General features: G+C 48.0%; 1 protein-coding gene across 1 annotated transcript; it reads right to left on the bottom strand.

The window, feature by feature from the left end:
- Positions 1 to 9054: 9054 nt before the first annotated feature.
- LOC116784495 lies at positions 9055 to 17173 on the bottom strand. The gene is made up of 8 exons (XM_032683188.1): positions 16997 to 17173; positions 14671 to 15777; positions 13683 to 13748; positions 12654 to 12754; positions 11856 to 11920; positions 11102 to 11253; positions 10865 to 11017; positions 9055 to 9735 (listed from the first exon to the last, which is right to left on the bottom strand). The coding sequence occupies exons 1-8, from the start codon at positions 17025 to 17027 to the stop codon at positions 9416 to 9418; spliced, it is 1995 nt and encodes a 664-aa protein (XP_032539079.1). The 5' UTR covers positions 17028 to 17173; the 3' UTR covers positions 9055 to 9415.
- Positions 17174 to 23920: the final 6747 nt, after the last annotated feature.

Here is a 23920-nt window from a genome sequence, read left to right as displayed (position 1 = left end):
TTCCCTAATATCCAACCTAAACCTCCCCTGGCACAACTTGAGGCTGTTTCCTCTTGTCCTAGCACCTGTTACCTGGGAGAAGAGACTGACCTTTCAGGGAGCAATAAAATTACAATAGAGAGCAATTAAATGTTACTAAAGGGCTGGTGCTGGTCCAGGAAGGTGAGGGAACAGCTGTACAGTTTCCCATGTGCCCTGGCCAGCACATTGTCACCCGGTGTGCCAAGGGCTCTTTTCTTCTTCAGCAAAGCTGGTCCTCGGCTCCAGGACAGCTTTGGGACCATCCTGGAGCATCCTACCTTTGGAGGCTATGCCAGCACTGCACAAATGCAAACAGTGCTGCTTCTGCCTTGAAATCCAGCCTTTCTGGAGGTTGCTTCTCAGGGTGGTGTTGGTCTTTCTAAAGAGTTTTCAGGTGAAGCCCGGGGTAAGGAACAATCAATCAGCTTTCAGGTGAAGCCAGAGGAAAAGAACAATCAATCAGTTATTCTTTCCTGGGAGCATAACTTTTTCTTGGCTAAAAGCTGCTAATCAATTTTGGAGATATATTTCAACAACATGCTAACTTTAAAAGTTGTTAGCAATGGGGATTTTAACTCCGAGAAAAACATGAAGCTTCTGTGGGGATCCAAGGAAGAGTTTGTTTGTATTTTTAATTTCCTCATATGGCCAGCTGCCATTGTTTCAGGCTGTATTGCTGGTAGCTAATCAGGCAGCCAGAGGCTTGAATTTTTAGTGCTGGCTGGCAGACAGTTGCTAATATTCCATCCTGCCATGGTTGCCAGCTGTGACAGGAGCATGAGCAGGACCTCAGTGTCCAGCCTACCTTCTTGTTACCACTACATCCATTTGAGTGCAAACCAGGAGTAAGCTCCTGGCCTGTAAAAGCACTACTGGGAATGTGCATTGTCCTGCTTTGAGTGAGGAATCAACTGTATTCCCCCACCCCAGCACCTTGGGTAAATGTAACTTGTTTCTCATGAGGTCTGCAGGAAATCAGAGACTTCCAACAAAGCCATTTGGTACCTTTTCATCCTCAAAAGGTGTCTGCACTCTTTTGGTCTGTTTCAGAGGGTCAGGCACCCAAAAATTGATATTGCCCTATTTCAAGCATAAAAAAGTTAAAGAATTAAGGTAAAGTAAGAGCTCTGCCCATTGCCCTGCTGAACTAATAGTTTATGCTTAGAAAAGTAATTTAATAATTTCTTATTCTTCTTCAAGCTTATGGGATCAGGGTGTTTAGAGAAATTGCACAGTGCTTTAAGCCATTTTCCTGTTTTGTTTTCTGTACTCCTGAAATCAGCCAGTGAACAGATGTTGTTCTGGGTCTGAAGGCTGATGGACCCTTCTCCCCCAAAGCTGAAAGACTTTAGCCAGTCCTGCTTGTTACATACATAATACAGTACTGCCCATTTTATACCATCAGATCACCATCCTATGTGAAAGACATTCAGAACACAGATCCTCCCATACTTTGGGAATTAGGCACTTTTCCAGGCATATGCGACTCAGCCCTGCAGAAATCCCAGTGCTGTTTGTATGCAGAACAGGCACACACAGCTGGTTCTGTGCTTCAGCAGCCTTGCAGTGACAGCCCTGTTATTTACCACCCATTTACTGTACATCATTAATACTCTGTAGGCTTTCTAACACACAGCTTGATCCTGCTCTCCCTTCTGTGCGGCTTTGATGCATTAGACACATAAATGGTGCTTTTCAGGGCTGTGCTTAGAGAGTGCTCACAGTTTGGTTTGTCTGCTGCTGCATCAGTGTGAGCTGGAAACTAACAAAAATGGAGGCACCAGCTTCGCTGTCAGCAACATCCACTTACATGGACACTGTTGCCTGGAACCTTTTAGGGGGAAAATAAATATTGGAACTATTTTCTATGGTGTTTTCAAGCCAGCAGAGGGGCAGGGCAGCTTTTTCTCTTGCTAGCAAAGTAAAAAATCCCCATTGTAATATCCAGTGCTTATTATCCTTGTTGATAGCTTCCTGCTATCCTGAGACAGTTGGCACAATCAAGCACATCTTTACTGCAATGTATCTTTCACATGTGCAGCCCACCCTTAAGAGAGGCACTTCAGTTGAATATGTTAGAAAACCTCTTAAATAAGTTTAAACTGTTTCACTTACTCAGCCACGTGCAGTTATTTTTCTCTATCCTTATTTCCCCTTCCACCCCCATGCATGTCCCAAAAAGCAGCTGAAAATACCCAAACCTACAATTACACAGTCCCACAGCCAATTGGCAAAAGTCACACCAACAAGAACTAGGGGGAAAAATTAAAGTTCAAATGCCCAAAACAGGTCAAGCCGCAGCAAAGTTGAATAATTTCAAGGGCAGGTCTAAAATACACATAACAGCACAAATATTTTGATGATCTCAGTTAAGAAACTCCACCTCTTTGGGGCCACAAACAAAATTAGGTCAGTGCAAAAATATTTTGAATTAAAGTAGCCCAGAAGGAGAATGCACCCTTCCTTCCTTGGGGTTTTAACTGTTAAAGCTTTATAAAGTAAAAACATTGTTAAACAATACTGGGATAAAATCATTTTGTTTAGTAGGATTTTTTTTTTATATTCTCTTTTAAAGCTAACTGTGAGAGCTTAATGTTATCCTCAGGGTGCTTTTTAAGCTTGATGCTGAGACTGAAACACAGGCAGTGCACAACTGAGGACAGCTTTTTTGCCTCCTGTATGTTGAATCCTGGCAGTCACTGAAAAACTGAAAGCAAGCTTGGAGGTGGGGACAAAGTGGCTGTTGGTGCATGGTGGCACTGCCTGCATATAGTCCTGGTCTAAGTGTCCATGCCAGGGGTGACGAATGCACAAGAATTTGAGGAGGGGGAGAGCTATAATTACATATCTGCAACAGTAATTACACGTATTTCACACAGTTTAGCTGATGCCATGTGGTACAACAGGTTCTGTGAAAAATACTCATTTGTTAAGTAATTTATTGCATAATAATTAACAGCTAATCACTTGTGAGTTAAGATGCTCTGGGAACAGACCCAATTTACAGTCAGTGCTGCCTCCCTCCAGGAAATCTCACCATTTAGATAGTGCTCCTCATCCCCACAAAGCTGCCTCCTCTGGCTCCATCCCCACAGAGCCCCTGCTGCACACACACATCTGCAGGTAATAACTGCGTATGTGGCAGCAGCTCAAACAGAGAAACCAAATTTTTATGTGATATGCAGAGGGTAGGCAGGGATCCTCAGCTTCATCCTCTGGAGATGGAAGAAATAGGAGAGCAGGCTTTTACACCAGGCTAGAAGAAAAAAACTTCATTTTCAGGCTTCATTTTTCTGCTCTGCCTTGTTAATTTGAAGCTGTCACAGACATACCTACACTTAATACATCCACCACACCTCCCATCACGGCATGCTGGTGCCTAACTGGAAACTGTTTCAGACTCCCCATGCTGTCTGTCCTCAAAACTACATCACAGGATGGCTTAATTTGAAGCTTTCAGCCCTAAAGCTGCTCAGATGCAGCCTTTCCAAGCCTGCCCTCCCCGTGCTTGCCCCTTCCCTGCAGTGCCCATTTGCTCGTCTTGCTGCACATCAGCTCGTGTGGCCCCACCTGCACCTTCTCCAGCATCCCAGCTCTGACTGAAGTTGAGGGATTTGGGATCACATAAAGGCTCTGTACATCAGGAACAGCCATCCCACCATCTAAGTGGCAGCATTTGGGCTTTCAAACCACCATCACTGGGGTACCCTGTGAGAAGTTCCATGGGAAATCACTGCTCAGAAGCAGCCTGAGCTTTCCAGGAGATGGGGCTTTCCACATCATTTCCAAGTAATTTCTTAGCCATATATAACTACATCTTTATGTATCACAGTCACTCACTTGGGCGAGTATCACCCAGTCAACAAAATACCACTAAAAGGTTCTGCACTTGTGCTGATATGGCAACAAATACTTTCTCCAGGAGGGGTTGTCCTCAGTTTGTGGTTTATATTACAGCCTCACCAGCCTAGTGCCATTCAAGCCACAGCATAAAGCCGCAATTGCCATAATTTCACTTTCCCTGCTGGCAGCAGAGCTCTAGAAGCACTTGATGAGGGGTGTCCTCCTAAATCCTCTAGGTCACACGAGGACATCTGAGCCTCTGGAGATCTCCCTCAGCATGACAATAACAGCAGCAGTACCCCAGCCTCTACTAACTGGCAGACATTCACACGCAGCAAAGATACAGGAATGGGGTCCCAGCAGGCTGTGAGCACCCACACCCCTTTCCCAACTCTTTCCTGGTTGTGGAAAGGAAAATCAAACTCAATTCCAGCATGTCCTTTCACAGTGATTCTCCCCACACATTATTTCGTGCTTTCACTACTCAGGCTAAGGTACCAGCCACGGCCACCACATGTTGGGAGAGACGTCTCACATTTTTCATGGCTTTTCTGGTGAGGTAGGTGCAAATGGATAGGATGAGGGGTCTCCCACAAGGAGCTGCCCTAACTTGATGACTTGTGTCCAAATGCTCTGAGCAGTGCTCTGCAGCTAGGTGAGGCTTGCCCTGCTGGCTTCAAAACCTGAGGAAAAAAACAGATGAGCTTGAAGCATTTGGGAAGAATGTGTTCAATCGGGCTTAGTCAATGTCTTTAAAAAAAAAAAAAAAATCAGCTTATGTTCAAATACTGTTCCTCCCCTGCAGCTCCCAGGACATGTTCCAGTCTCCAAGTAAATCATGGAACTTCTGAAACCTCTGCACACATCACAATCATGCAGCAATAATGCATGAGAGAACAGTTCCTACTGCCAAAAAAAAAAAAATCATTTGTGATGGCCCATAAATCAACAGAGTGTGTCATTTCATATGGCCAAGGGCTGTGAGCAAGCAGAGTGCTGCACAGCAAGGTGACAAATTCATTTTGGATGTCAGAAGCAGCAGAGCTTTCCAGTCAATCTCTGACTGCAGTGACCAAATTCAGATTTACAGATCCAGCAGATTTGTCTTATTTTCTATTAATTCATTCCACTGCAGATGAGAGAAAAGAGAAAATGCCAATACCCTGACCTGCAGCAGAGGGAAGGAAGTTAGGGGTAGATGCCTCCTCAGCAAGTTCACTGAGGACACAAAGCTGGGAGGAGTGACTGATACCCCAGAGGGGTATGGGACAGTACCAAGAAGTATTCAGTGTGGGAATACCCCAGAGTGCTGTGCAGCCCTTCAGAAGGACCTCAACAGGTTGGAGAGATGGGCAGAGAAGAACAGTCTGAAATTCATAGAATCGTAGAATCAGCCAGGGTGGAAAGGACCTCTGAGATCATCAAGTACAACCCTTGATCCACTACCACCGTGGTTACTAGACCATGGCACTAAGTGCCACATCCAGTCTCATCTTAAAAACCTCCAGGGATGGACAATCCACCACTTCCCTGGGCCTGATTACCCTCTCTGTAAAGAATTTCTTCCTAATATCTGACCTAAACCTCCCCTAGCAGAGCATAAGACCATGCCTTCTTGTCTTACTGAGAGGTGCCTGGGAGAAGAGACCAACCCCCACCTGGCTACAACCTCCTCTCAGGTAGTTGTAGGGAGTGATGAGGTCTCCCCTGAGCCTCCTCTTCTCCAAGCTGAACAAGTCCAGCTCCCTCAGCCTCTCCTCCTAGGACTTGTGCTCAAGTCCCTTCACCAGCCTTGTTACTCTTCTCTGGACCTGCTCCAGCATCTCAATATCCTTCCTGAACTGAGGGGCCCAGACCTGGACACAGCACTCCAGGTGTGGCCTCACCAGTGCTGAGTACAGGGGAAGAATCACTTCCCTGGACCTGCTGGCCACACTGTTCCTGATCCAGGCCAGGATGCCATTGGCCTTCTTGGCCACCTGGGCACACTGCTGGCTCATGTTCAGCTTCCTGTCAATCCAAACTCCCAGGTCCCTCTCTGCCTGGCTGCTCTCCAGCCACTCTGTGCCCAGCCTGTAGTGCTGCAGGGAGTTGCTGTGACCAAAGTGCAGGACCCGTCCCTTGGCCTTGTTGAACCTCATCCTGTTGGAATCAGCCCAACTCTCCAGTCTGTCCAGGTCCCTCTGCAGAGCCCTCTTGCCTTCCAGCTGATCAACACTCCCCCCAACTTAGTGTCATCTGCAAATTTGCTGATGGTGGACTCAATCTCCTCATCTAAATCATCGATAAGGTAAATGGAGGGTCCTGCACCTGGGGAAGAACAATCCCATGTACAGGCTGGGGGCCAACCTGCTGGAAAGCAGCTCTGCAGAAAAGGACTTGAGAGTCCCAGTGGACAACAAGCTGTCCATGATCCAGCAGTGCCCTTACGGCCAGGAAGGCCAGCAGTATCCTGGGGTGCATTAGGAAGAGCATTGCCAGCAGGTCAAGGGAGGTGATCCTGCCTCTCTATTCAGCCCTGGTCAGGCCATACCTGGAGTGCTGTGTCCAGTTCTGGGCTTGTCAGGACAAGAGAGACACAGAGCTCCTGGAGCAGGTCCAGTAGAGAGCCACAAAGAGAATTAGGGGACTGGAGCATTTCTCATGAGGACAGGCTGAGGGATCTGGGCCTGTTCAGCCTCGAGAAGAGACAACTGAGAGGGAACCTCATCAATGTCTGTCAGTACCTGGGAGGAGGTGCCAAGAGGATGGATCAGTCTCTTCTCAGTGATGCCAACTAATAGGACAAGAGGCAATGGGCAAAAACAGATGCACAGGAAGTTCTACTTGAACATAACTTTACTGGGCAGTGACCATGCATTGGAACAGATCATCCAGAGAGGTTGTGGAGTGTCCCTCACTGGAGATATCCAAGAACCATCTGGACACAATGCTGTGCCATGTGCTCTGGGATGACCCTGCTTGAGCAGGGAGGTTGGACCAGGTGATCCACTGTGGTCCCTTCCAACCTGACCCACTCTGTGATTCTGTGAAGTCAGCCCCTCTCAAATCAAGTGGGAGAGTAGGAAAGGAGGGATGGGTTCTTCCTAAAGCCAGCTTGGCATTCACAAGGCAAAACAGGGCTGCATGATACTCTTTTGGACAGAGTGGAAAATAAAAGGTAACATTACTGGGGACTGAAATGGTGGATATTTGTAACAGGGAAACCATAGCACCTATTGCTTATGATGGGCTTGATGTCTGGATCTGTCTTGCTGTGTTTCGCACACAGATCACACATGCACCTTAGATGCTTCCAGTAAAAGCCTGACATCTCTCCAAGGCACAGCCATGAGGGCAGGCACCATCTCCACCTCCTGCTTTCACACAAAACCTAGATGCCCCTTGCTGTCGTGGGTTTGGCTGCAGAAAGCAAAAGCCCTACCTGGGCACATTTCTTCTCTGGGCTTTTACTCCATCCCCTGTGCCAGCACAGGAGCATCAGCAGGACATTTTTGTCTGGATGAAAAGCTGCAGGGAAAGATGATCCACTAAGAGCCTCATGCCTGGGTTACAGAGCAGACTAAAGCTGTATTAGATGAGCTGGCCTCCCACACAGGAGCACAGTGTGAGGCTCACCTTGCTCCTGGAAAACTGAAAGGAGCAGAAGCATCAATCTGCTCATTCATTTCTTGAATTTGGTATCCAAACCTTAACTTACTGGGAGAGAGCAGAGTTTCCAACCTGAAGAGCTCCCGAGTTCCCTTAATGGAACCAAGGAGGGAAAAGGGGAGATCATGACTGACCAAATCCAAGGCCAAGCCCCTGCTGCTTTTCTTTGATCTCAGTGATGAAAAAAGCACACTCTGTGCAAACCTATTAATGGTTTCCTTCTCTTTACAATGGAAAATTACACCTACTTATCTGCCTCCAAGGGAGATGTTTGCATTTAATTGTCTGCTATTTGCAAAATACTTTGAAAGCCATGCAAAAAAAACAGTTGATAAGAGCTGATCATTCCACTTATGTCAAAAGAAGCAAGGATCAGGATGTCTTTAGGAGAGCCATTTTTCTCTACCCTTCTCAGTACCCAAACCTGGGTAGCACTAAGCAGTGCTAAAGTGAGTTGCTGTTAGGGGAGTTTGTGCAGAGAGGTGTTAGTTCTGCTTCACATCTCCACAGGCAGGAGGGGCCCCATCAGCATTAGCTAATTTGGATGAGCCTGTTATTGGAGAACAACACAGTCACCCCTTGGCAGAGGGGCACTGCAGCTGCCAGCCAAGCACAGGGGACGCTTGCTTATCATCTCAGTGCAAATAACATGCTCTCACCTGATTTTCACGACATTGCCATTTATAATGCCCCCATCTGTACCACAGCCCCCTCCTCTGGCAAATCCCCCTCCACACTGCAAATGTTGCTTCTTCCCCAGTTCAACAACTAAGATAAAAGAACTGCCTTTTGAGGGTGGCAGGGTTGGGGAGCAGGGGAAGGAAAAGAGTTATTCTAGGAAAAGATCTCTTCACCCATATCCTCACCATTTCCCTTCAGAGAAACACAGTAGGGCCTTTTCCAAACCCTGAGCTGAGCATATATGCATTAGCAAACCACTTCATTCAGCCCACACCTCCACAGCACTGCTTGGCCAAAGCTGCTCAACAAGCACAAAGACACTGTCCACAAGCTGCACGAACTGCTCCTATTTCACTCAGGGATCCCCAGCTCCAGCCGTGTCCCACATCTGGCAGCGTCTCCCAGGCCAGCTGCATCCAGCGCCCTCCCTGGGTTTTTGGTGGCAGACAGCTCCCTCCAGTGGGGCGTTTGCCACCACACCATACACACTTCTTCCCGGAGAAAAGAGGTAATTCAGATTTTAACCCCCTTAAACCAAACAAATAAAGAAGTTAGCAGCCTCCAGCTGCAGGACAAGCTGAGGAGGCACCTGTGCTTTACGTCTGGTGGGGTGGTGGTGCTCTTTGCAGCCAGCATCCGGACAAACAGCATCCATGCAAGCACCAAAAATGCCGTCCACATCATTCAGTGAGCAGGGGCCCACTTGCCATAACATGACCAGGATTCTCATCAAAACTTTAAATCAAGTTCTGGAGATGTTCCTCAGCCAGGGTGGAAGTAACACCCCACAGATCCCCAGGTCATGCCAGGGCTTCCCATAGAGCTCTGCCTGAGGGGCAGGAGAAAGCAGGCAGCACTGAGCAGAATGCAGAATAACTTTTAATTTCTTAAATTAAGCACCAAAACATCTTATTTCCTTTTTTTCCTTAAAAAAAAAAAAAGTGTTTAATTTTCACATACTGACAGCTCTGTGCAGCTCTTGAGCAGGGTAAATCAGCAGATGTACAGCAGGGTGGAGCAAGCATTTTGCTGAGTGAATATTAAAAAAAAAAAAAAATCAAATTACAAGACTAGGAACACTGTTGTGGGATATTCATGGTCCATAAAACACAGCAGAAGGGTTTGCACAGCCAGTGGCCTGTGTCAGCTGGGAAAGGCAGGAGTGACTGCACAGGTCACTAAGGCCACAGGGGGGGGCTGGGGAAGACCTGCAACTCCCTCAGAGTGGGGAAGACTGCTCCAGAAAGACTTGGCACACCTCACCATGGTGGGCATGGACACTCCACAGCCACTCGGGGGGCCTGGCCCGCAGCTTCAGCTGGAAGGGGTCCAGGCGCAGGCACTCCCCCAGGTCATGCAACTCCATCTCTGGCTCCTCCACGGCCCTCACTGATGGCTCCTCGAGGCCTGGGCTCCTCCTGGGGTGCCGTCTCCACATGGCTGTCACACAGAGGATACCAGCAGCCACCAGCATCATCAGGACAGACACGATGGCTGCCCCCACCAGGATGTCAGTGTGATGGAGGAAGAAGCTGATCCCTGCCAGAGAAAGGCCACGGCCTCATCCCAGGGGCCATTGCCCCAGAGGCCCCCAGTGTGCTCACAAAGTCCCCCACATTGTGACTGCAGTGCTCAGGGGTGAGACCTATATCTGTGGGTGCTCCTCCAGGAAGTTCAACCTCTTCTTGCCTCCTGCTGTCCAGAAACCCTCACTCACACCTGCCCTCAGGGCAGAGCATCTCTCCCAAATATCTATCCCAAAGAAATATTTAGACCAAGAGGCAGCCTGCAGGAGCATCACAGGCATGGTGTTACCCCAGGAGAACCCCAACAGAGTAGAGCCATTGTCAAACCCACAGGGACTAAAAGACCTGCTGCTGTTCCTATCCAGGCCTGAAGGGACCCTCTCCATGACCCAATGGATAAACATGAATTTATAAACATGAATTCTATACCTGAATATAACCAGCTGATCTGGATAGACTTAGACTGCACAACTGGTTAATTAACTTGCAGTCATTAGGATGGGTGAGAAATTATATTTGGCTCACAGTTATGTATTTTGACTCACATTGAGGTTTAAGCCACTGCAGGGATGTGAAGTAGTTTTGGTAAAGCAGTAGCAGAGTTTTGAGAACAAATTGCAGAATATTGCTGTTTTTCAGGCTGCAAGGCCTCATTACTCTGCAAGATTGGATTAGCTATCTGATTATAGTCAAGCACCACGTGCCATCTGCTTAGCTTTGTGTCAAATACATCGGGGAGCTCTGGGGTGGACACCAGGAACATCAATGTCCTTCTCACCAAGATCTGCACAGTATGACAGGAGAACACAGGGTACTACCAGGAGTGACCAAGTTTGCTGATCACATCAGTTACAGCAGAGGTAGCTCATAAATCACCCTTGACCTTGCTTATAACTTCAAGGCTCAAGTGCCAAGATGTAACCCTGATACAGGGAAAGTAGCAGACTAGGGAAAGGGAGGCTCACGGAGAGGTTATAGTGCCAGCTGCAAACTGCCTTGCAAAGATATTATACATCTATATAAGGACATCTAAAGCCACCAGTTCAGTAACATCACATATAAGAGTGCACCAATTACTCACCCCCACATACAAGAAAACACCCAGCTGCAAGAGAAAGCGGAACTGCTGCTTTGTCCTCTACCTGATCGGGGAGTGCGGATGCAGAGGGTGCCGGACTTGGTGGGAGAATGATCCTCATAGCCCTGTTTGCAGCGGCAGAGGTAGGTGCCCACGCCATTGAAGCACTCTGCCTCCTCCCCGCAGAGGCCAACCCCGGCATTGCACTCGTTCACGTCTGTGATGGGGAATAGATGCCCTAAATCAGGTCAGCCTTGGCATAAAAGGGTTTCTCCCAGGGAAAAAAAAGTGAACCACCTACCTTCAACAAACAGCGAAACAAGCTGCAGCTTCTCTGCTCCGACTGAGGTGCCGAGCAGCTCCTCCAGCTGGGAGTGCAGGAGCACAGACAAATTCCTCTCCTCTGGCTTCAGGTGCAGCCAGAAGGTGAGCAGCAGGTTGGCATCCCTTGTGCTGCAGGTGGGGGAGAGCCCAGGGTAAGGCAGGAGGGAAGAGTCACTGCAGGCCCACCAGCTCTGATAGCCCATTTAGACCTTCCACTCACTACTATTAGATCGTGGTGCTGCAGGCTCTTGCAAAAATTATTTGTGGCAAGAGGCAGCTTTGCACTTGGACCAAGGGAAAAAGGAAAGCCCAACTCCTCATTTGGAGCTAGGCTGAAGTGATGAGACATTTGTGTAAAGTGAATTGTAGTGGCAATCTGAAGTCCCAGATAAGCCTCAGCCAAGTGCAGCAGGACCTTGCTGGCAGCTCCCAGCTTTATCCAGCAGGCTTTGTGGGGCAAGTGTGAGAATTCTCATTTTTCTCCAGAGTTTAAATCCGTCTTAGACCTATGTAGGTCCCAGCTAGCACTAAACATCAGTTTTCACCATCTTTCCTCTAGAAAACAGATTTATTTTTTTTTCTAATTTCAGGACAAGTTACAGATCACAGGAGAGGAGAAAGCACATGTGTCTGCCTGGGGAAGGAGAATGAGAACCCAGACAATACAATCAAAGAAATATTACAGGTTATAGCAGTCACCTGCCAAGACAGCAGCACAGCAGTAACCCTACCTTTTGACATCATTTAACTTTATTTCATTGACTCTGTTGGCAGAAAGTTTCAGGTTCTTCTGTATCTGCAAAGAAACAGAGCAACCAGTGCTGATTTGATATTTGACAGGAGTATGACAGCAGTTTCTTTTCTCAGTCTAACTCCCCATCCCGCTCTTCCCCTTCACAAACCACCTGGGATGCAGTAGATGTCCCAAAGCCCACTGCTCTGAGCTTTTTTTTTTTAGGAGAACACTAATTATTCCCATCTGCTTCACTTCAGCTTAGCTCCCAAACACAAAAGTGAATTTGGAAAAAGGAAGGGCAATAGTAGCCCCAGGTAAGTGGGTATGAAGCCATTGCAGAGCAGCAGTTGAAGGATAGCAGCTTTTTAGGCTAAGCAGGAGGCTGAACCCTGTAGCTCCTCCAGTCTGCATTCCAGAAAGGAAGTTTAGGTGCAGCCCTGAAAGCAGATGCTCGCACACTTGCCCACTTCTAGGCTTTGGCTACAGGCTGCCCCATTTCCAGAGGCGACTTACAGCCCTCAGTTGGTTGTGTCCCTGTATCTGAAGTGCTTTTCTGCTGCCTTGTGATGGCATGGTGCTATAAAGGGCTAAACACCAGGCACTGCAGCCAGGCACCCCTGCCAAGGCATCAGAATTGGCCTCAGATAATGAACAGCACAAACAAATAAGATACTGGTTCATCATGTGGCTCTAGCAGAAAATCTCTGGATTGCATGGCACAGGATGGTCTCTTCTAATTGAAGATTTGGGACATTACATGTGTTTTTCTCCACCTCCCCATACCCAGACTTACATGATTCTTCATAGATTCAAGAAGACCCTTTTGGAGCTCACTTCCACCATGAGGAATCCAGTCCTTGGGTTTGACTTCCATAGTTACTTCAAACAGCACATCTACCAGAAGACACAAGATGCTGCATGTTCAAATCCACATAACACCGACAGGCTCCTTAAATGAGTTAGTCCTAAAATATCAGCACTGGCAGAACAAACCCATAAGGACATGTTTGTGCAAGTTAGTGCCACATGGGTATTTCCAGAGGCTATGCATCAGGTAGAACAAGTTGTTGAGTAACAGGTGATCAGAATTGATCTTTCCATGAAAAAAGTATAAATAATGCATGCCCAATCACATTCACATGTCTTTAGCTATTCTGTTTCCCAAAGGTATGGTCATAATTTGTGATGGAATCTAAAAGCCCACTTCTCTCACCCATCTCTGGGATTGGCTCATATAAACTGCAATGGTCTGGCTGAATCCAGGCTGGCACAAATTTTGCAGTCTGCTGTTTAAAACCTATTTAATTCATCAATATTTCTCAGGTTCAGAGCTCAGGTTCCTTCTGTATTGGCTCCTTTTTGCAGGCTGTTTCTGTGGCTTGCTCTGCCATAGAAGCCCAGCATTATGCTGCCTAGCTGCTAGTCCTCCCAGAAGGGGGTTTTGCTTCTCTCCCTGGTCTGAGGAGCAGGACTTCTGCAAGTTTCTGATTCCAGTAGTCACAAGGTGTCCATTGGAATGTATTGGAGGAATTGAAGTTCATTCACCTTAGAAAAGTCTTCTTTAAACAGCCAACAAGTAATGCTTAAACTTGAACAGGCATGTGAAATCAGGTTTCTCCAGGAGAGATACAAAGTGGTGAAAGCACAACTGTGGGATTGCAGTAGTATCTTAAAAACTAACATCTTCAAAGTGGTTACTACTCAGAAACAACCCCTACTGATTTCTAAATTTAATGAGCAGGTGATGTCCGGCACAGCCCCAGTCAGCTCACTGAACTTTGGACAGTGTTTTAAGACACGCTCAGCTCCTTGCACAACTCACCTCCGGGATGGTGCTGGGACTGCAGTGCTGTGCCATTCTCCAGAGATGCCAGGGCAGAAACCAGATCTGTCAAAGAAAGGGAAAGCATCAGGCTGCTGAACTCAATGTACCAGTAATGGGGGAGGGAAAGGACATGAGGTCTGTGGCACTTTGCAAGAAGAGTGCCACATGCCAGCTCCTTTTTTCCAGTTTTTTTCTATTCTTTACACTGAAATTAAATATCAAGCTCTAAATACAATCTGCTCTCCTCTGTAGTAGAAAGTGCTCTTTAGAAAGAAATCACCCCAATAAACCTCATTTCCATTTCTAGTTGCGGATGAAGTGTTATCACTGTGAAGCCACTGGAACCGCCTTGGAGCCCAACAGAGCAAAACTGCTTGTGCATTATGTGCCAGAAAATGTAGAAAAAACCTAAATAAAATCTACAATGGAGGGGCAAGAACAGTTGGGAGGGGAGGAAACACCAATTGAAAACATCTTCTCTTCTACCTTCTGGCAGAAATTAATGTATATCAGTGGCTAAATATTTCTGTGAAAGTAGTCTGCCATCAACTTCTAGGAGACAAAAGCCTTTTTTTCCCCCCTTCTCCAACTTCTGGAGCTCAGACTCTGTGATCATGCCTGGGAGCACTGTGACAAGCTACATAAGAATCAATGCAAGCCAGAGATGTTTAAAGCCAAGATAACATTCACAGTGGAGAGGCTGGCTCCTCCATGGGTAATTCAAAACACTTGGATTAGAAACCAGCCTGTCCCTATCATGAGTAGTGTCATCCCATAGATAGTCATGTTATAGCAGATAATTCTGTCTTCTCAAGTACCTCCTGCCCTGGATACAGAAGTCAAGAGTGCTACTGCATGGACCAACTGAAGGTAACAGCCATATCTACAAATAAAACCTCTTAAGAGAGTGATGCATCATTGGAGATGGATATCACACAATGTCAGGCATCAGTTCAGTCACAGATAACTCAAAAAACCACCTTACCAAAAAGCTCTTCAGTCCTTTCCCCCAGAGACACCGTATCACCAGCAGTCACACCAGGAGAGGGGTAGAGAGAAGGTTTTGTACTGGTGTCTAGTGGTGGCTCTTCCAGCACTGGTGCCTGTGTGCGATGTGTAGCAGCAGCCACTTCTTCTGACAGGCTGTCACTGGCCTGACCCAGACTGGATGATTTGTCAGAGACACCTGTGTTGCTGCTGGGCATCTCTGAGAAAGGAAAACCAGTTGAGTGACTTGGGACTGTGGTGGCCAGGGCAGCTACTGGCTCTACATCCCCCTTGGTCAGCCCCAAGGCAGATGGCTCAGCTTTACACCCAGTGTCTTGCCCAGCTGGAGCTGCCTCCACCAACACGTCATCTTCAGTTTCTCTGCCCTCAGTGCTACCATCCTGAGGGCTCTTTTCCAGCTTGGTTTCATCCTGCAGCTGACCATGCTCACTCAGGTCAAGCTTGCTCAGGTTAGTACCAAACTGAGCATCTTCTGTGAGATCAGAAGGGTGTTGGGCCTTTCCATCTGGGCTCACAAGATCAGGCTGAATCCTACCACTGGCAGGTGCAGCTGGTGGGCTTGGAGAGGCACTGAGCGTGGACACTAAACCTTTTGTTGCCACTGTCCTCCAGCTCTCTTTTTTAGAGGTCTCCTGGACAGGCTCTTGGAGAGCTGCTATGGTATCGTTTGAAGAGCCCACAGCTTCAGAGTCCCTGAATATGTAATACTGTCCCTTAAAATATTTGTATTCATGGCTTCGGGAGCCACTCCCTGACAGAAACAACACCTGGACCTCAGTAGCTTGCGTAGCAAAGACCAGAGTGCCTCGGTTGTGGCAGGCATACACCACTTTGGTTTCCACACTTGATGAAACCCCCTGGAAGATGATCTTGTCCTGGTTGCTGCCACAGCCGCCACTCCCCTCAAATCCCTGGACATAGATGACAATGTGCTTCTGGGGGCCTGCCCAGATGGTCCAGTTGCACCAGATGTTGGTTTTAATGTCAGAATGCAGTGGAAGGTAAAACACCCCAGACCCATCCCGAAAGATGAGATGGCAGCTCCTGAGGGGAAAGTACTCCATTGCCCAGGGGGGTCCCAGCTCTGACACATCAGAAACACAGAAAAGAAACATGTAATCAAAGGTCATTATATGCACCAAGACAACATGGATATCACACTTCCAGGAGCACTGCAAATTGCCATAGAAGAGGCACCATTTCAGACCCTCTCCTGCTGCAAGATCTCTACAGTTTCAGCCCCTGGAGCTACATATCCACTCTACAATTGGAGCTGAGCTTCTATGAGGGGCTGCACAAAGCAGAGCCAATGCCAGCCAGCTCCAAGATGGACTCACCACTGGCCAAAGCCAAGCTCATCATCAATGGTGGCAGCACCTCGAGAATAACACAATTAAGTAGGGGAAAAAAATCTGGTGCACAACAGCAACCAGAAGGAAGGAGTGGACTGTGTGAGAGAAACAACTCTGCAGACACCAAAGTCAGTGCAGAAAGAGGGGAAGGAGGGGCTCCAGGCACTAGAGCAGAGGTTCAGCTGCAGCCCATGGAGGGGCAGCTGTGCCCCTGCAGCCCCTGGAGAAACCCCCATGAGAGCTAATGCCCAGTGGAGGCTGTAGCCCCATGGGAAGCCTGTGCTGGTGCAGGCTGCTGGCAGCACCTGTGGCCCTGTGGAGGGGGGAGCCCACAGTGGAGCAGGTTTGCAATCCCACAGCAGACCCATATTGGAGCAGACTGTTCTTGAAGGACTGCACTCCTTTGAAGGGATTGACACTGGAGCAGGGGCAGAGTATGAGGAGTCCTCCCTCTGAGGAGGACAGAGCAGCAGAGACAATGTGTAATGGAGTGACCACAGCCACCATTCCCTGTCCCCCTGCACCTCTCAGGTCAGGGGAGGAGGTAGAGAAACCAGGAGGGAAGTTGAGCCTGGGAAAAAGGGAGGGATGTGGGAAAGCTGTTTTTAAGATTTGGTTTGATTTCTCATTATCCTACTGATACAATTGATAATAAATTAAACTGATTTCCCCGAGTTGAGTCTGGTTTGCCCATGACAGTAACAGGCAAGAGATCTCTCCCCATCCTTATCTCAACCCACCAGCCTTTCGTCATACTTTTTCTCCCCTGTCCCACTGAGCAGGGGAGTGAGAGCAGCTCTGGTGGGCACCTGGTGTCCAGAAAGGGTCAACCCACCACACTTCTCCCCAGAGAACAGGTTATGATGGCCAGGTGGAGATTGCAGGTGAAAAACACAGCCTTGGCCTTCTGAAGATGGGCTACATCAAAATTCAGAGTACTGAAAAACCTACCAGCGTGTTTCCGTTGCTGTCCTTCTGGCATCTGGGTGTTTCTGGATACATCAGAGGGATCCCAAGGCGTTTGGTCTCTTGATAGTGTTCCTCCCCATGGAGCTGCAGGAAGATCAGGGTGTGCAGGAGTGGTGCTAAAGGAGGCAGTTCTCTGCTGTCCTGCACCCACTCGAAGAGCTTCTGTGGTTTTCTGCATTTTACATCCCCCAAGGAGGGAGGCAGGAGCCAGTTTGTCACTAGCAGCTGTGTCCTGATGCTGCACAGGCACCATGTGCTCCTCTCTCCTCACCCCCCAGCTGTCAGACAGGGAAGCTGGTGCCACCCCAGAGCCACTGCTCACACGGCCCTTGGGCAGAGGAAGTCCCACACCAACTCCCCTAGAGCTTTCCAGCAGGGAAATATCCATGAGCTTTGTATGTTGGAGGCCAGTTGTTCCCAGCTCAGATTTAGGTATGGACAAGTGCCTTAAACTGCTTTGGCAGCTCAAGCTTCTCTCAGGTAGCAGATGCAAGTGGTCCTTGTTTACCACTTCATAGTGGCTGCTCAGGCTGGGTGTCAGGCCCTGCGCAAGGCCCTCGGCCTCACTGCTCGCTGGGCCATCAGCTGGGATGCTCAGCTGGGGATGGTTCTCACCCTTCTCCAAGCTGACTGTGCTGAGCTGCTGGTTCCTGGTGGTACCTGTGCTTTCTTGGCTTTCCCCTCTGCCAGGGGACACAGACTGTGAGCATGCAGCCAAGTCCAGGCAACTTGTGCGTGTTGGTTTAATAGTAAATTGTAGGTCACCCAGACCTTTTGGCTTCAAGGTAGCGCTCAGGACAGACTGGCTGTCCTCCAGACTCACACCTGCTGGCTGCAAGAGAGGTTCTGCCACGTGCAAGGCACCGAGCAAAGGAGTTTTCAAATGCACACTTGAAAGCCTGTGCATATAACCAAAATCCACAGTGATGTCCCCACTCACAGAGGGACTCTGCCCCCAGCTATCCTGTGCTGCAGTGGGGATTATACCCTCAGGTGTTCCTGTGCCTTGAGCTTCCTGAACCCCTGGCAGCTCAGACCCCAGCTCACCAGGAGCTTTTGTTTCCAGAAGCAGTGTCTTTGCATGTTCACGTGGAATAAGCTCAATAGGACTTTCCACAGCCATAGTATCCAGAGTGATCCCTCTTTCCTGCATCAGCTCACCACTTAGCACTGTGGTCTTGCCAAGGCTCCTGGTGCTACATGTGGCTGCCAAGCCCAGCACATTTCTAAGGTTTTCAACACAGCCAGACTGAAAAACATTGTCTTGCTTTGGTAGTTTTGGAGCAGGAGTTTCAGAAATCCCATCATCTTTGGAGGAAGATTCACCTTCCTGGTCTTGGAAGATGTAGTATTTCCCTTTAAACTGTGCATCTCTGCAGTTTGGCAAGTACCTCTTCAGCAACACAACATGGACAGCCTGAGCAAAGGTGGCAAAAACGTGCATCTCCTTTCTCCAGCAAGAATAAACAACACTGTTTTCCACCAGTGAAGAAACTCCTTCAAACAGAATTTTATCCTCATTTTTGTTGCAGTCCTCCTTAGCGTTAAAGCCTTGAATATAAATTATTATATGCTTTCTGGAGCCTGCCCAGATTGTCCAGTTGCACCAAAAGCTTACGGGGAAATCACCACGGTATGCTGGAGGAAAAAACTCCCCATACTTGTCCTTCAGAACTCTATGGCAGCTTCTTATAGGCACATATGCCAATATCCAGGGAGACTCTGGCTCTGGAAGACAAGAAGCAACAACGAAGCTTTCCCCCATTCCCCGTTCCAGAGTTACCAGTCCTTATTAGCAGAAATTATTTTAAAGGTCACTCTTCTCCCCATTTTGCTGCCTCCTGCTCCCATTTGCCAATCAACATGCAAATCCATCAGTAGAAGAATGTGCAAGTGACTCTGTGTCAGGCCCGGGGGTCGAGGCCACTTGAGTGTGCACTCACGCACCAGCCTGGGGTGTGCCTAAAACTGCCAACCCTTCCAGCCCAAGTGGCTGTTTCCATCCACACCCGCCAGAAACCCACCCCAAACTTTTGCCCCCATCAGTGCTCGCCCCACCTGTGTGTGCCACTCCAGAGTGCTTGGAAAGCTGGAGAAGCCCTAGCTGCCACCATCAGCTCCTGCTCCGTGTGGAGCCAGGCTGTACCCTCAGTGCTACCACCCCAGAGCTGGGCACACTCACACTTTAAGGCCCCCCTGCCACAGCCATGCAGCAGCACAGAAGTCCCAGCACAGCCACACAGTGGGTGCCATTTGTCCCAGGGAGGCAGATTCTCATCTGCAGGGTTAGGCTATTTAATAGGGATCAAAGCTAAAGGCTCAGGGAATTGCCACACCTGGGTGAGTTACAAAAGCAGCGAGTGCACTGTTACATTTGGTTTCAACACACAGGTGATGTTTGTTGTTTATACACAGAGATGGGAGATAAAGCTCTCCTGAAGGTGTTTTCAATCTCTTTGCTTTAAAGGGCTCAGCCAAGCCAGAAGCCCTTAAAGCCTCAGTAGGATAAGCAACATTAGTATCTTGTCAAAGTGTGAAGCGCCTTCCCTTAAGCAGGAAGAAATACAGTGTTTTCCAAATACACCATCTCAAACCTAGAAGAGTCACAGGTTCAGAACAGGTTTACCCTACAGGAGCACAATTGAAGTTTGGGTTGAACTTTTGCTACTTGTTTTAATTACTGCAGTGCATTGCTTCTGCCTCCAGGACCTGCCCTGTGGTAGGGATTTGGCAGCCACAGGACAGTGGCAAAGGTTCTCTCCCACACTAGCACTGATTTTTCCTCACCCCAGCACCCAGTACTTATCAGCCACATCCCCTTCCCTCTCCATACCACCCCAGGGGTGGGTTGTTGTTCCTGACTTTCCATATCACTTATTGTTGGCTTGAGGTACCCAACAAGTTCTGGGTAGAAAAAAAGATTAGTCTGAGAATTAACTCTTACCTGGTTTAAACTTCCAATATTCCTGAGAGGATCCCTGTGCCTATAAAGAAGAGAGAGTCCTGTTGCAGATCCAAGTACCACTGCCCATGCTTATAATGCTGCTCAGAGAAATGCCAATTCAAGCCCGAGGGGAAGGGAGCACCAAATCCACCATGGTTGATTGAGGTTTTGCCTGCACGTGGACCAAGCCCCAAGGCCACCTTGTTTATTCCATGTGATAATAAATCTTCACCCCTCCCTACATCCAGAAGCATTGCCCAGTTTACACTGTCAGACCACAGCCAATACAAAACTTTCCCAAAACACAGCAAAGAAAGCCCAGCTGTGCTTTAATCCATAGAGGCCACACAGAGGAGAGAAGGATTTGTAAGCAGGCAGGACACTGCACCCAAGAAGGGAGTTTCCTCCAGGCAACTGAGTCCGCTCTTCCCATACTCACCCCTGGGGCAGCATCAGCAGCATCAGAGTAGGATCTCAGCATCACCCTTGGAGCCTGCCCACCAGCAGCTGGCCCCCACACCCCAGGAGCAGGAGCAAGCACCAGGAGCAGGGCAAGAAGAAACAGGGAGGGCAAAGGCTTCATGGCAGAAGTTTACCAGAAGCACAACATTGAAACGAGACCACAAAAAAGAGAAAAAACCCCCAACTCTCCCCTCCCTAAAATAATCAACCAGGCAGAGCAAATGTGGGATCACCACCTTTCCCAGCCTCTCTCCAAAACACATCCCCACAGTGGAGGGGGTGGCCTGGCACCCACTCACTCATATATGGCCCTGCTACACCTGTGACAGTAAATAGCCAATCAAAGAAATGAGGCCAGCTGTCACTTGTTAGGGACATACTTGCCCTTTCAATTTGCTGTGCAAGTATTCTTTCCTTGCTGGGTGTTTGGGTGAGAAGGCATTTGTCCATTTATAACACATAATGCTATAACCTGGAATTAAAGAGATGCTGACCCCCCCAACATGACACAGAAGGTGTTTGCTGTCTTAAAAAAGAAAAAAATATTCAATTACTGAAGGGGACAAAAAAAAGCCCCAATGTAAAAGTGAGTGTTTTCATCACAACATTTTAACTAGCTTTTCTGCTGAAGGCTGTGATTTTCCCCAGGGCTGCACCATCCTGATGCAGGACTGAGCGAAAAAAGGTGAAACTGCCTTGAAATACAAGCACCTTCTCTCCTCATCTACACTTACTGAAGGGTGGAAAGCAAATAGCCTGGGTGATGATGTATAAATTATTAGATACTTAAAATTCTTTCAGTTGTAATAGTCTAACTTGTCATTAGGGGCCACACAGATTAGGCAGTCAGGCTGCTTGACACATGGCTTTGACAATATTCCCTTTAAAACGTCAATCATCACTTAGCAAAATAAAATGATAAATTCCTTTTTTTCTTCTAGTCATCACAGCTTGACAGGCTGATGGGTGTTCAGGGACAAATACACCCATGGGTTTTATGTGGGTCAAAACAAGCAGTGCATCAGACCGTCCCAGTCACCTGGGTTTTCAGCAAGCAACCGCATCCCAGCTCCCAGTTTTTAAGCTTTTCCGCCCATCCCAGTGCAGTACCAATGACCAAAAGGGCAGTGAGAGCCTGTCATTCTTGCAGCAGGACAAAGCTCTTCCTCCCACAGCCATCTGTCTGTAACTACACATGTTCAAACTGATCCTAAACCCTCTTGCAGTCCTACGGCAGGTGTGGACAGACCTGCAAAACCCCTTCCACACTTATCATAAAAACACAGAATCTTGGAAAAACACTCCAAGGTCATCGAGTCCAACCACTAACTCTACACTGACAAGTCCACCACTGAAGCATGTCCCTGAGCGCCACATCTGCACAACTTTTGAATCCCTCCAGATATGGAGTCCTTGTCCTCATGGGGAACTTCAACCTGCCAGATGTTAACTGAGAACACCACACAGCTGGCACAAACAGGTTCTAAAGATTCCTAAAACTCCTGGATGATAATTTAATGGTACAACTACTAAGAGAGCTGACTAGGAAAGATGCCCTCCTTGATTTGTTGCTTGTTAAGAGAGTGTCCCATGAGTGAAGTGGTGATTGAAGGTCACTTTGGCCACAGTGATCATGAAGCAATGGAGTTTAAAATCTCTGTTGACAGGAGGAAAAGTGTCAGCAAAACCTCAATCCTGGACACGAGGAGAGCAGACTTCAGGCTGCTCAGGGAACTAGTGAGTAAGGTCCCCTGGGAAAACGCTTTTGAGGGTGTTGGAGTCTGTCAGTGCTGGGGTCCATGAATGCTGGTCACTTTTTAGGCACCACTTCCTAAGGGCACAGGAGCAGGCAATTCCCAAATATTGGAAATCAAGCAGACAAGGCAGAAGGCTGTCTTGGCTGAGCAGGGATCTTCTTCTGGAACTGTGGCAAAAATGAAAGGTGTATGCATGCCTAGTGGAAGCAAGGTCAGGTGATGTGAGAGGAATACAGAGATGCTGTTCTCCACTGCAGGGAGAAGATTCGTGCAGCCAAGGCTCAGTTGGAATTTGAAGCTGGCTAGCAATCTGGGGGACAATAAAAAGAGGTTTTTAAAATACATTAATAGGAAAAGGCAATGCAGCCTGTTACAGGGTGAGGATGATCACCTCACAAACAGGGATATAGACAAGGCAAAGATGTTTAATGCATTCTTTGTCTCTAACACTGATAACAAACTAAGGGGGTCCCAGTTTCCTGAGCTGGAGGACCATTCCAGTGAGAATGATAAACTCCAAGTTGACCCTGATCTGCTGCTCCAGGTCGACCCTCATAAGTCTATGGGGCCTGATGGGATTCATATGAAAATACTCAAAGAGCAGTCTGGTGTCATTGTGAGGCCTCTCTTGATTTTTGAACTGTCTTGGGAATCTGGAGAGGTCCCAGCTGACTGGAAGCTGGCTAACATTGTCCCAGTTTTCAAGAAGGGCAAGAAGGATGACCCTGGAAACTACAGGCCTGTCAGTCTCACTTCAGTGACTGGAAAATTATGGAGAAGATTATTCTGGGAGGTATTGACAAATACCTGAAGGACAACACAGTCATTAGTCACAGCCGGCACGGCTTCATGAGGGGAAAATCCTGCTTGTCAAACCTAATTTCCTTTTAAGACAAGGTAACCCACCTGCTTGATCCAAGGAAGACAGTTGATATAATCTTCTTGGATTTCTATAAAGCTTTTGATACCATTTCTCACAGGATCCCTCTGGACAACATGTCCAGCACACAGCTGGATAAACATGTCATGTGATGGGGACCCTGCTGCAAAGCAGGGAGGTCCCCAGGGTATCATCTGGTTTACAAGGAGAACAGGAGCATTTGCTTCATATTAGCTTAACAGACGGTACAGCAGAGATGGTGAAATAAATCGTAAGGCCACGTTTATTTTTTATTTGCTGATATGTAAGTATTTGAGTGAGGAATTTTAATGTGCAGGGGAGTTTTTTGGTTGGTTGGTAGCAATTCTTTGAGTTTTAGCCTATTTCTGTAAAAACATAAATTACCCATTAGGACGTTTGGCCCTTTTGACTGAATCCTCATGCTCAGCAGTTGCTGATTCTTACTTATTGTGGGCACACCTGGCCCAAGATTATCTTTTGGGGAAGAGCTGGTGGGCATGTTCATGCTGGCCCTGTGCCAAGTTGCACAAACTCTGCACCACGGGGCCAAAAAAACCCTAATTGCATGTCTCAGCCTTTCTACCAGCTCCTGCACTCCTGATTTCTTGGGATGGGATTGAATCTTTCCCAGGATGAGCTGAGGGACTCAACATGACCTTCAGCAGCCAAGCAGCTCCGCAGGCTGCCAAGGCACCAGGGCTGGCCACAGCTGCTAAGAGGGACACAGCCACCCTGGGGGCTGCCAGTGTGGACAGTCAACAAAATTAAGCTGATTTCAGCAAATGCTCAAATTTCCCCCCCAGGGCAGTATGATGTACTAGGAGCTCCTACTTACAACTCCT

This window comes from Chiroxiphia lanceolata, chromosome 3 (assembly GCF_009829145.1).
Source record: "Chiroxiphia lanceolata isolate bChiLan1 chromosome 3, bChiLan1.pri, whole genome shotgun sequence".
NCBI classification, from domain to species: domain Eukaryota; kingdom Metazoa; phylum Chordata; class Aves; order Passeriformes; family Pipridae; genus Chiroxiphia; species Chiroxiphia lanceolata.
This window is presented reverse-complemented; position numbering and strand designations above follow the sequence as displayed.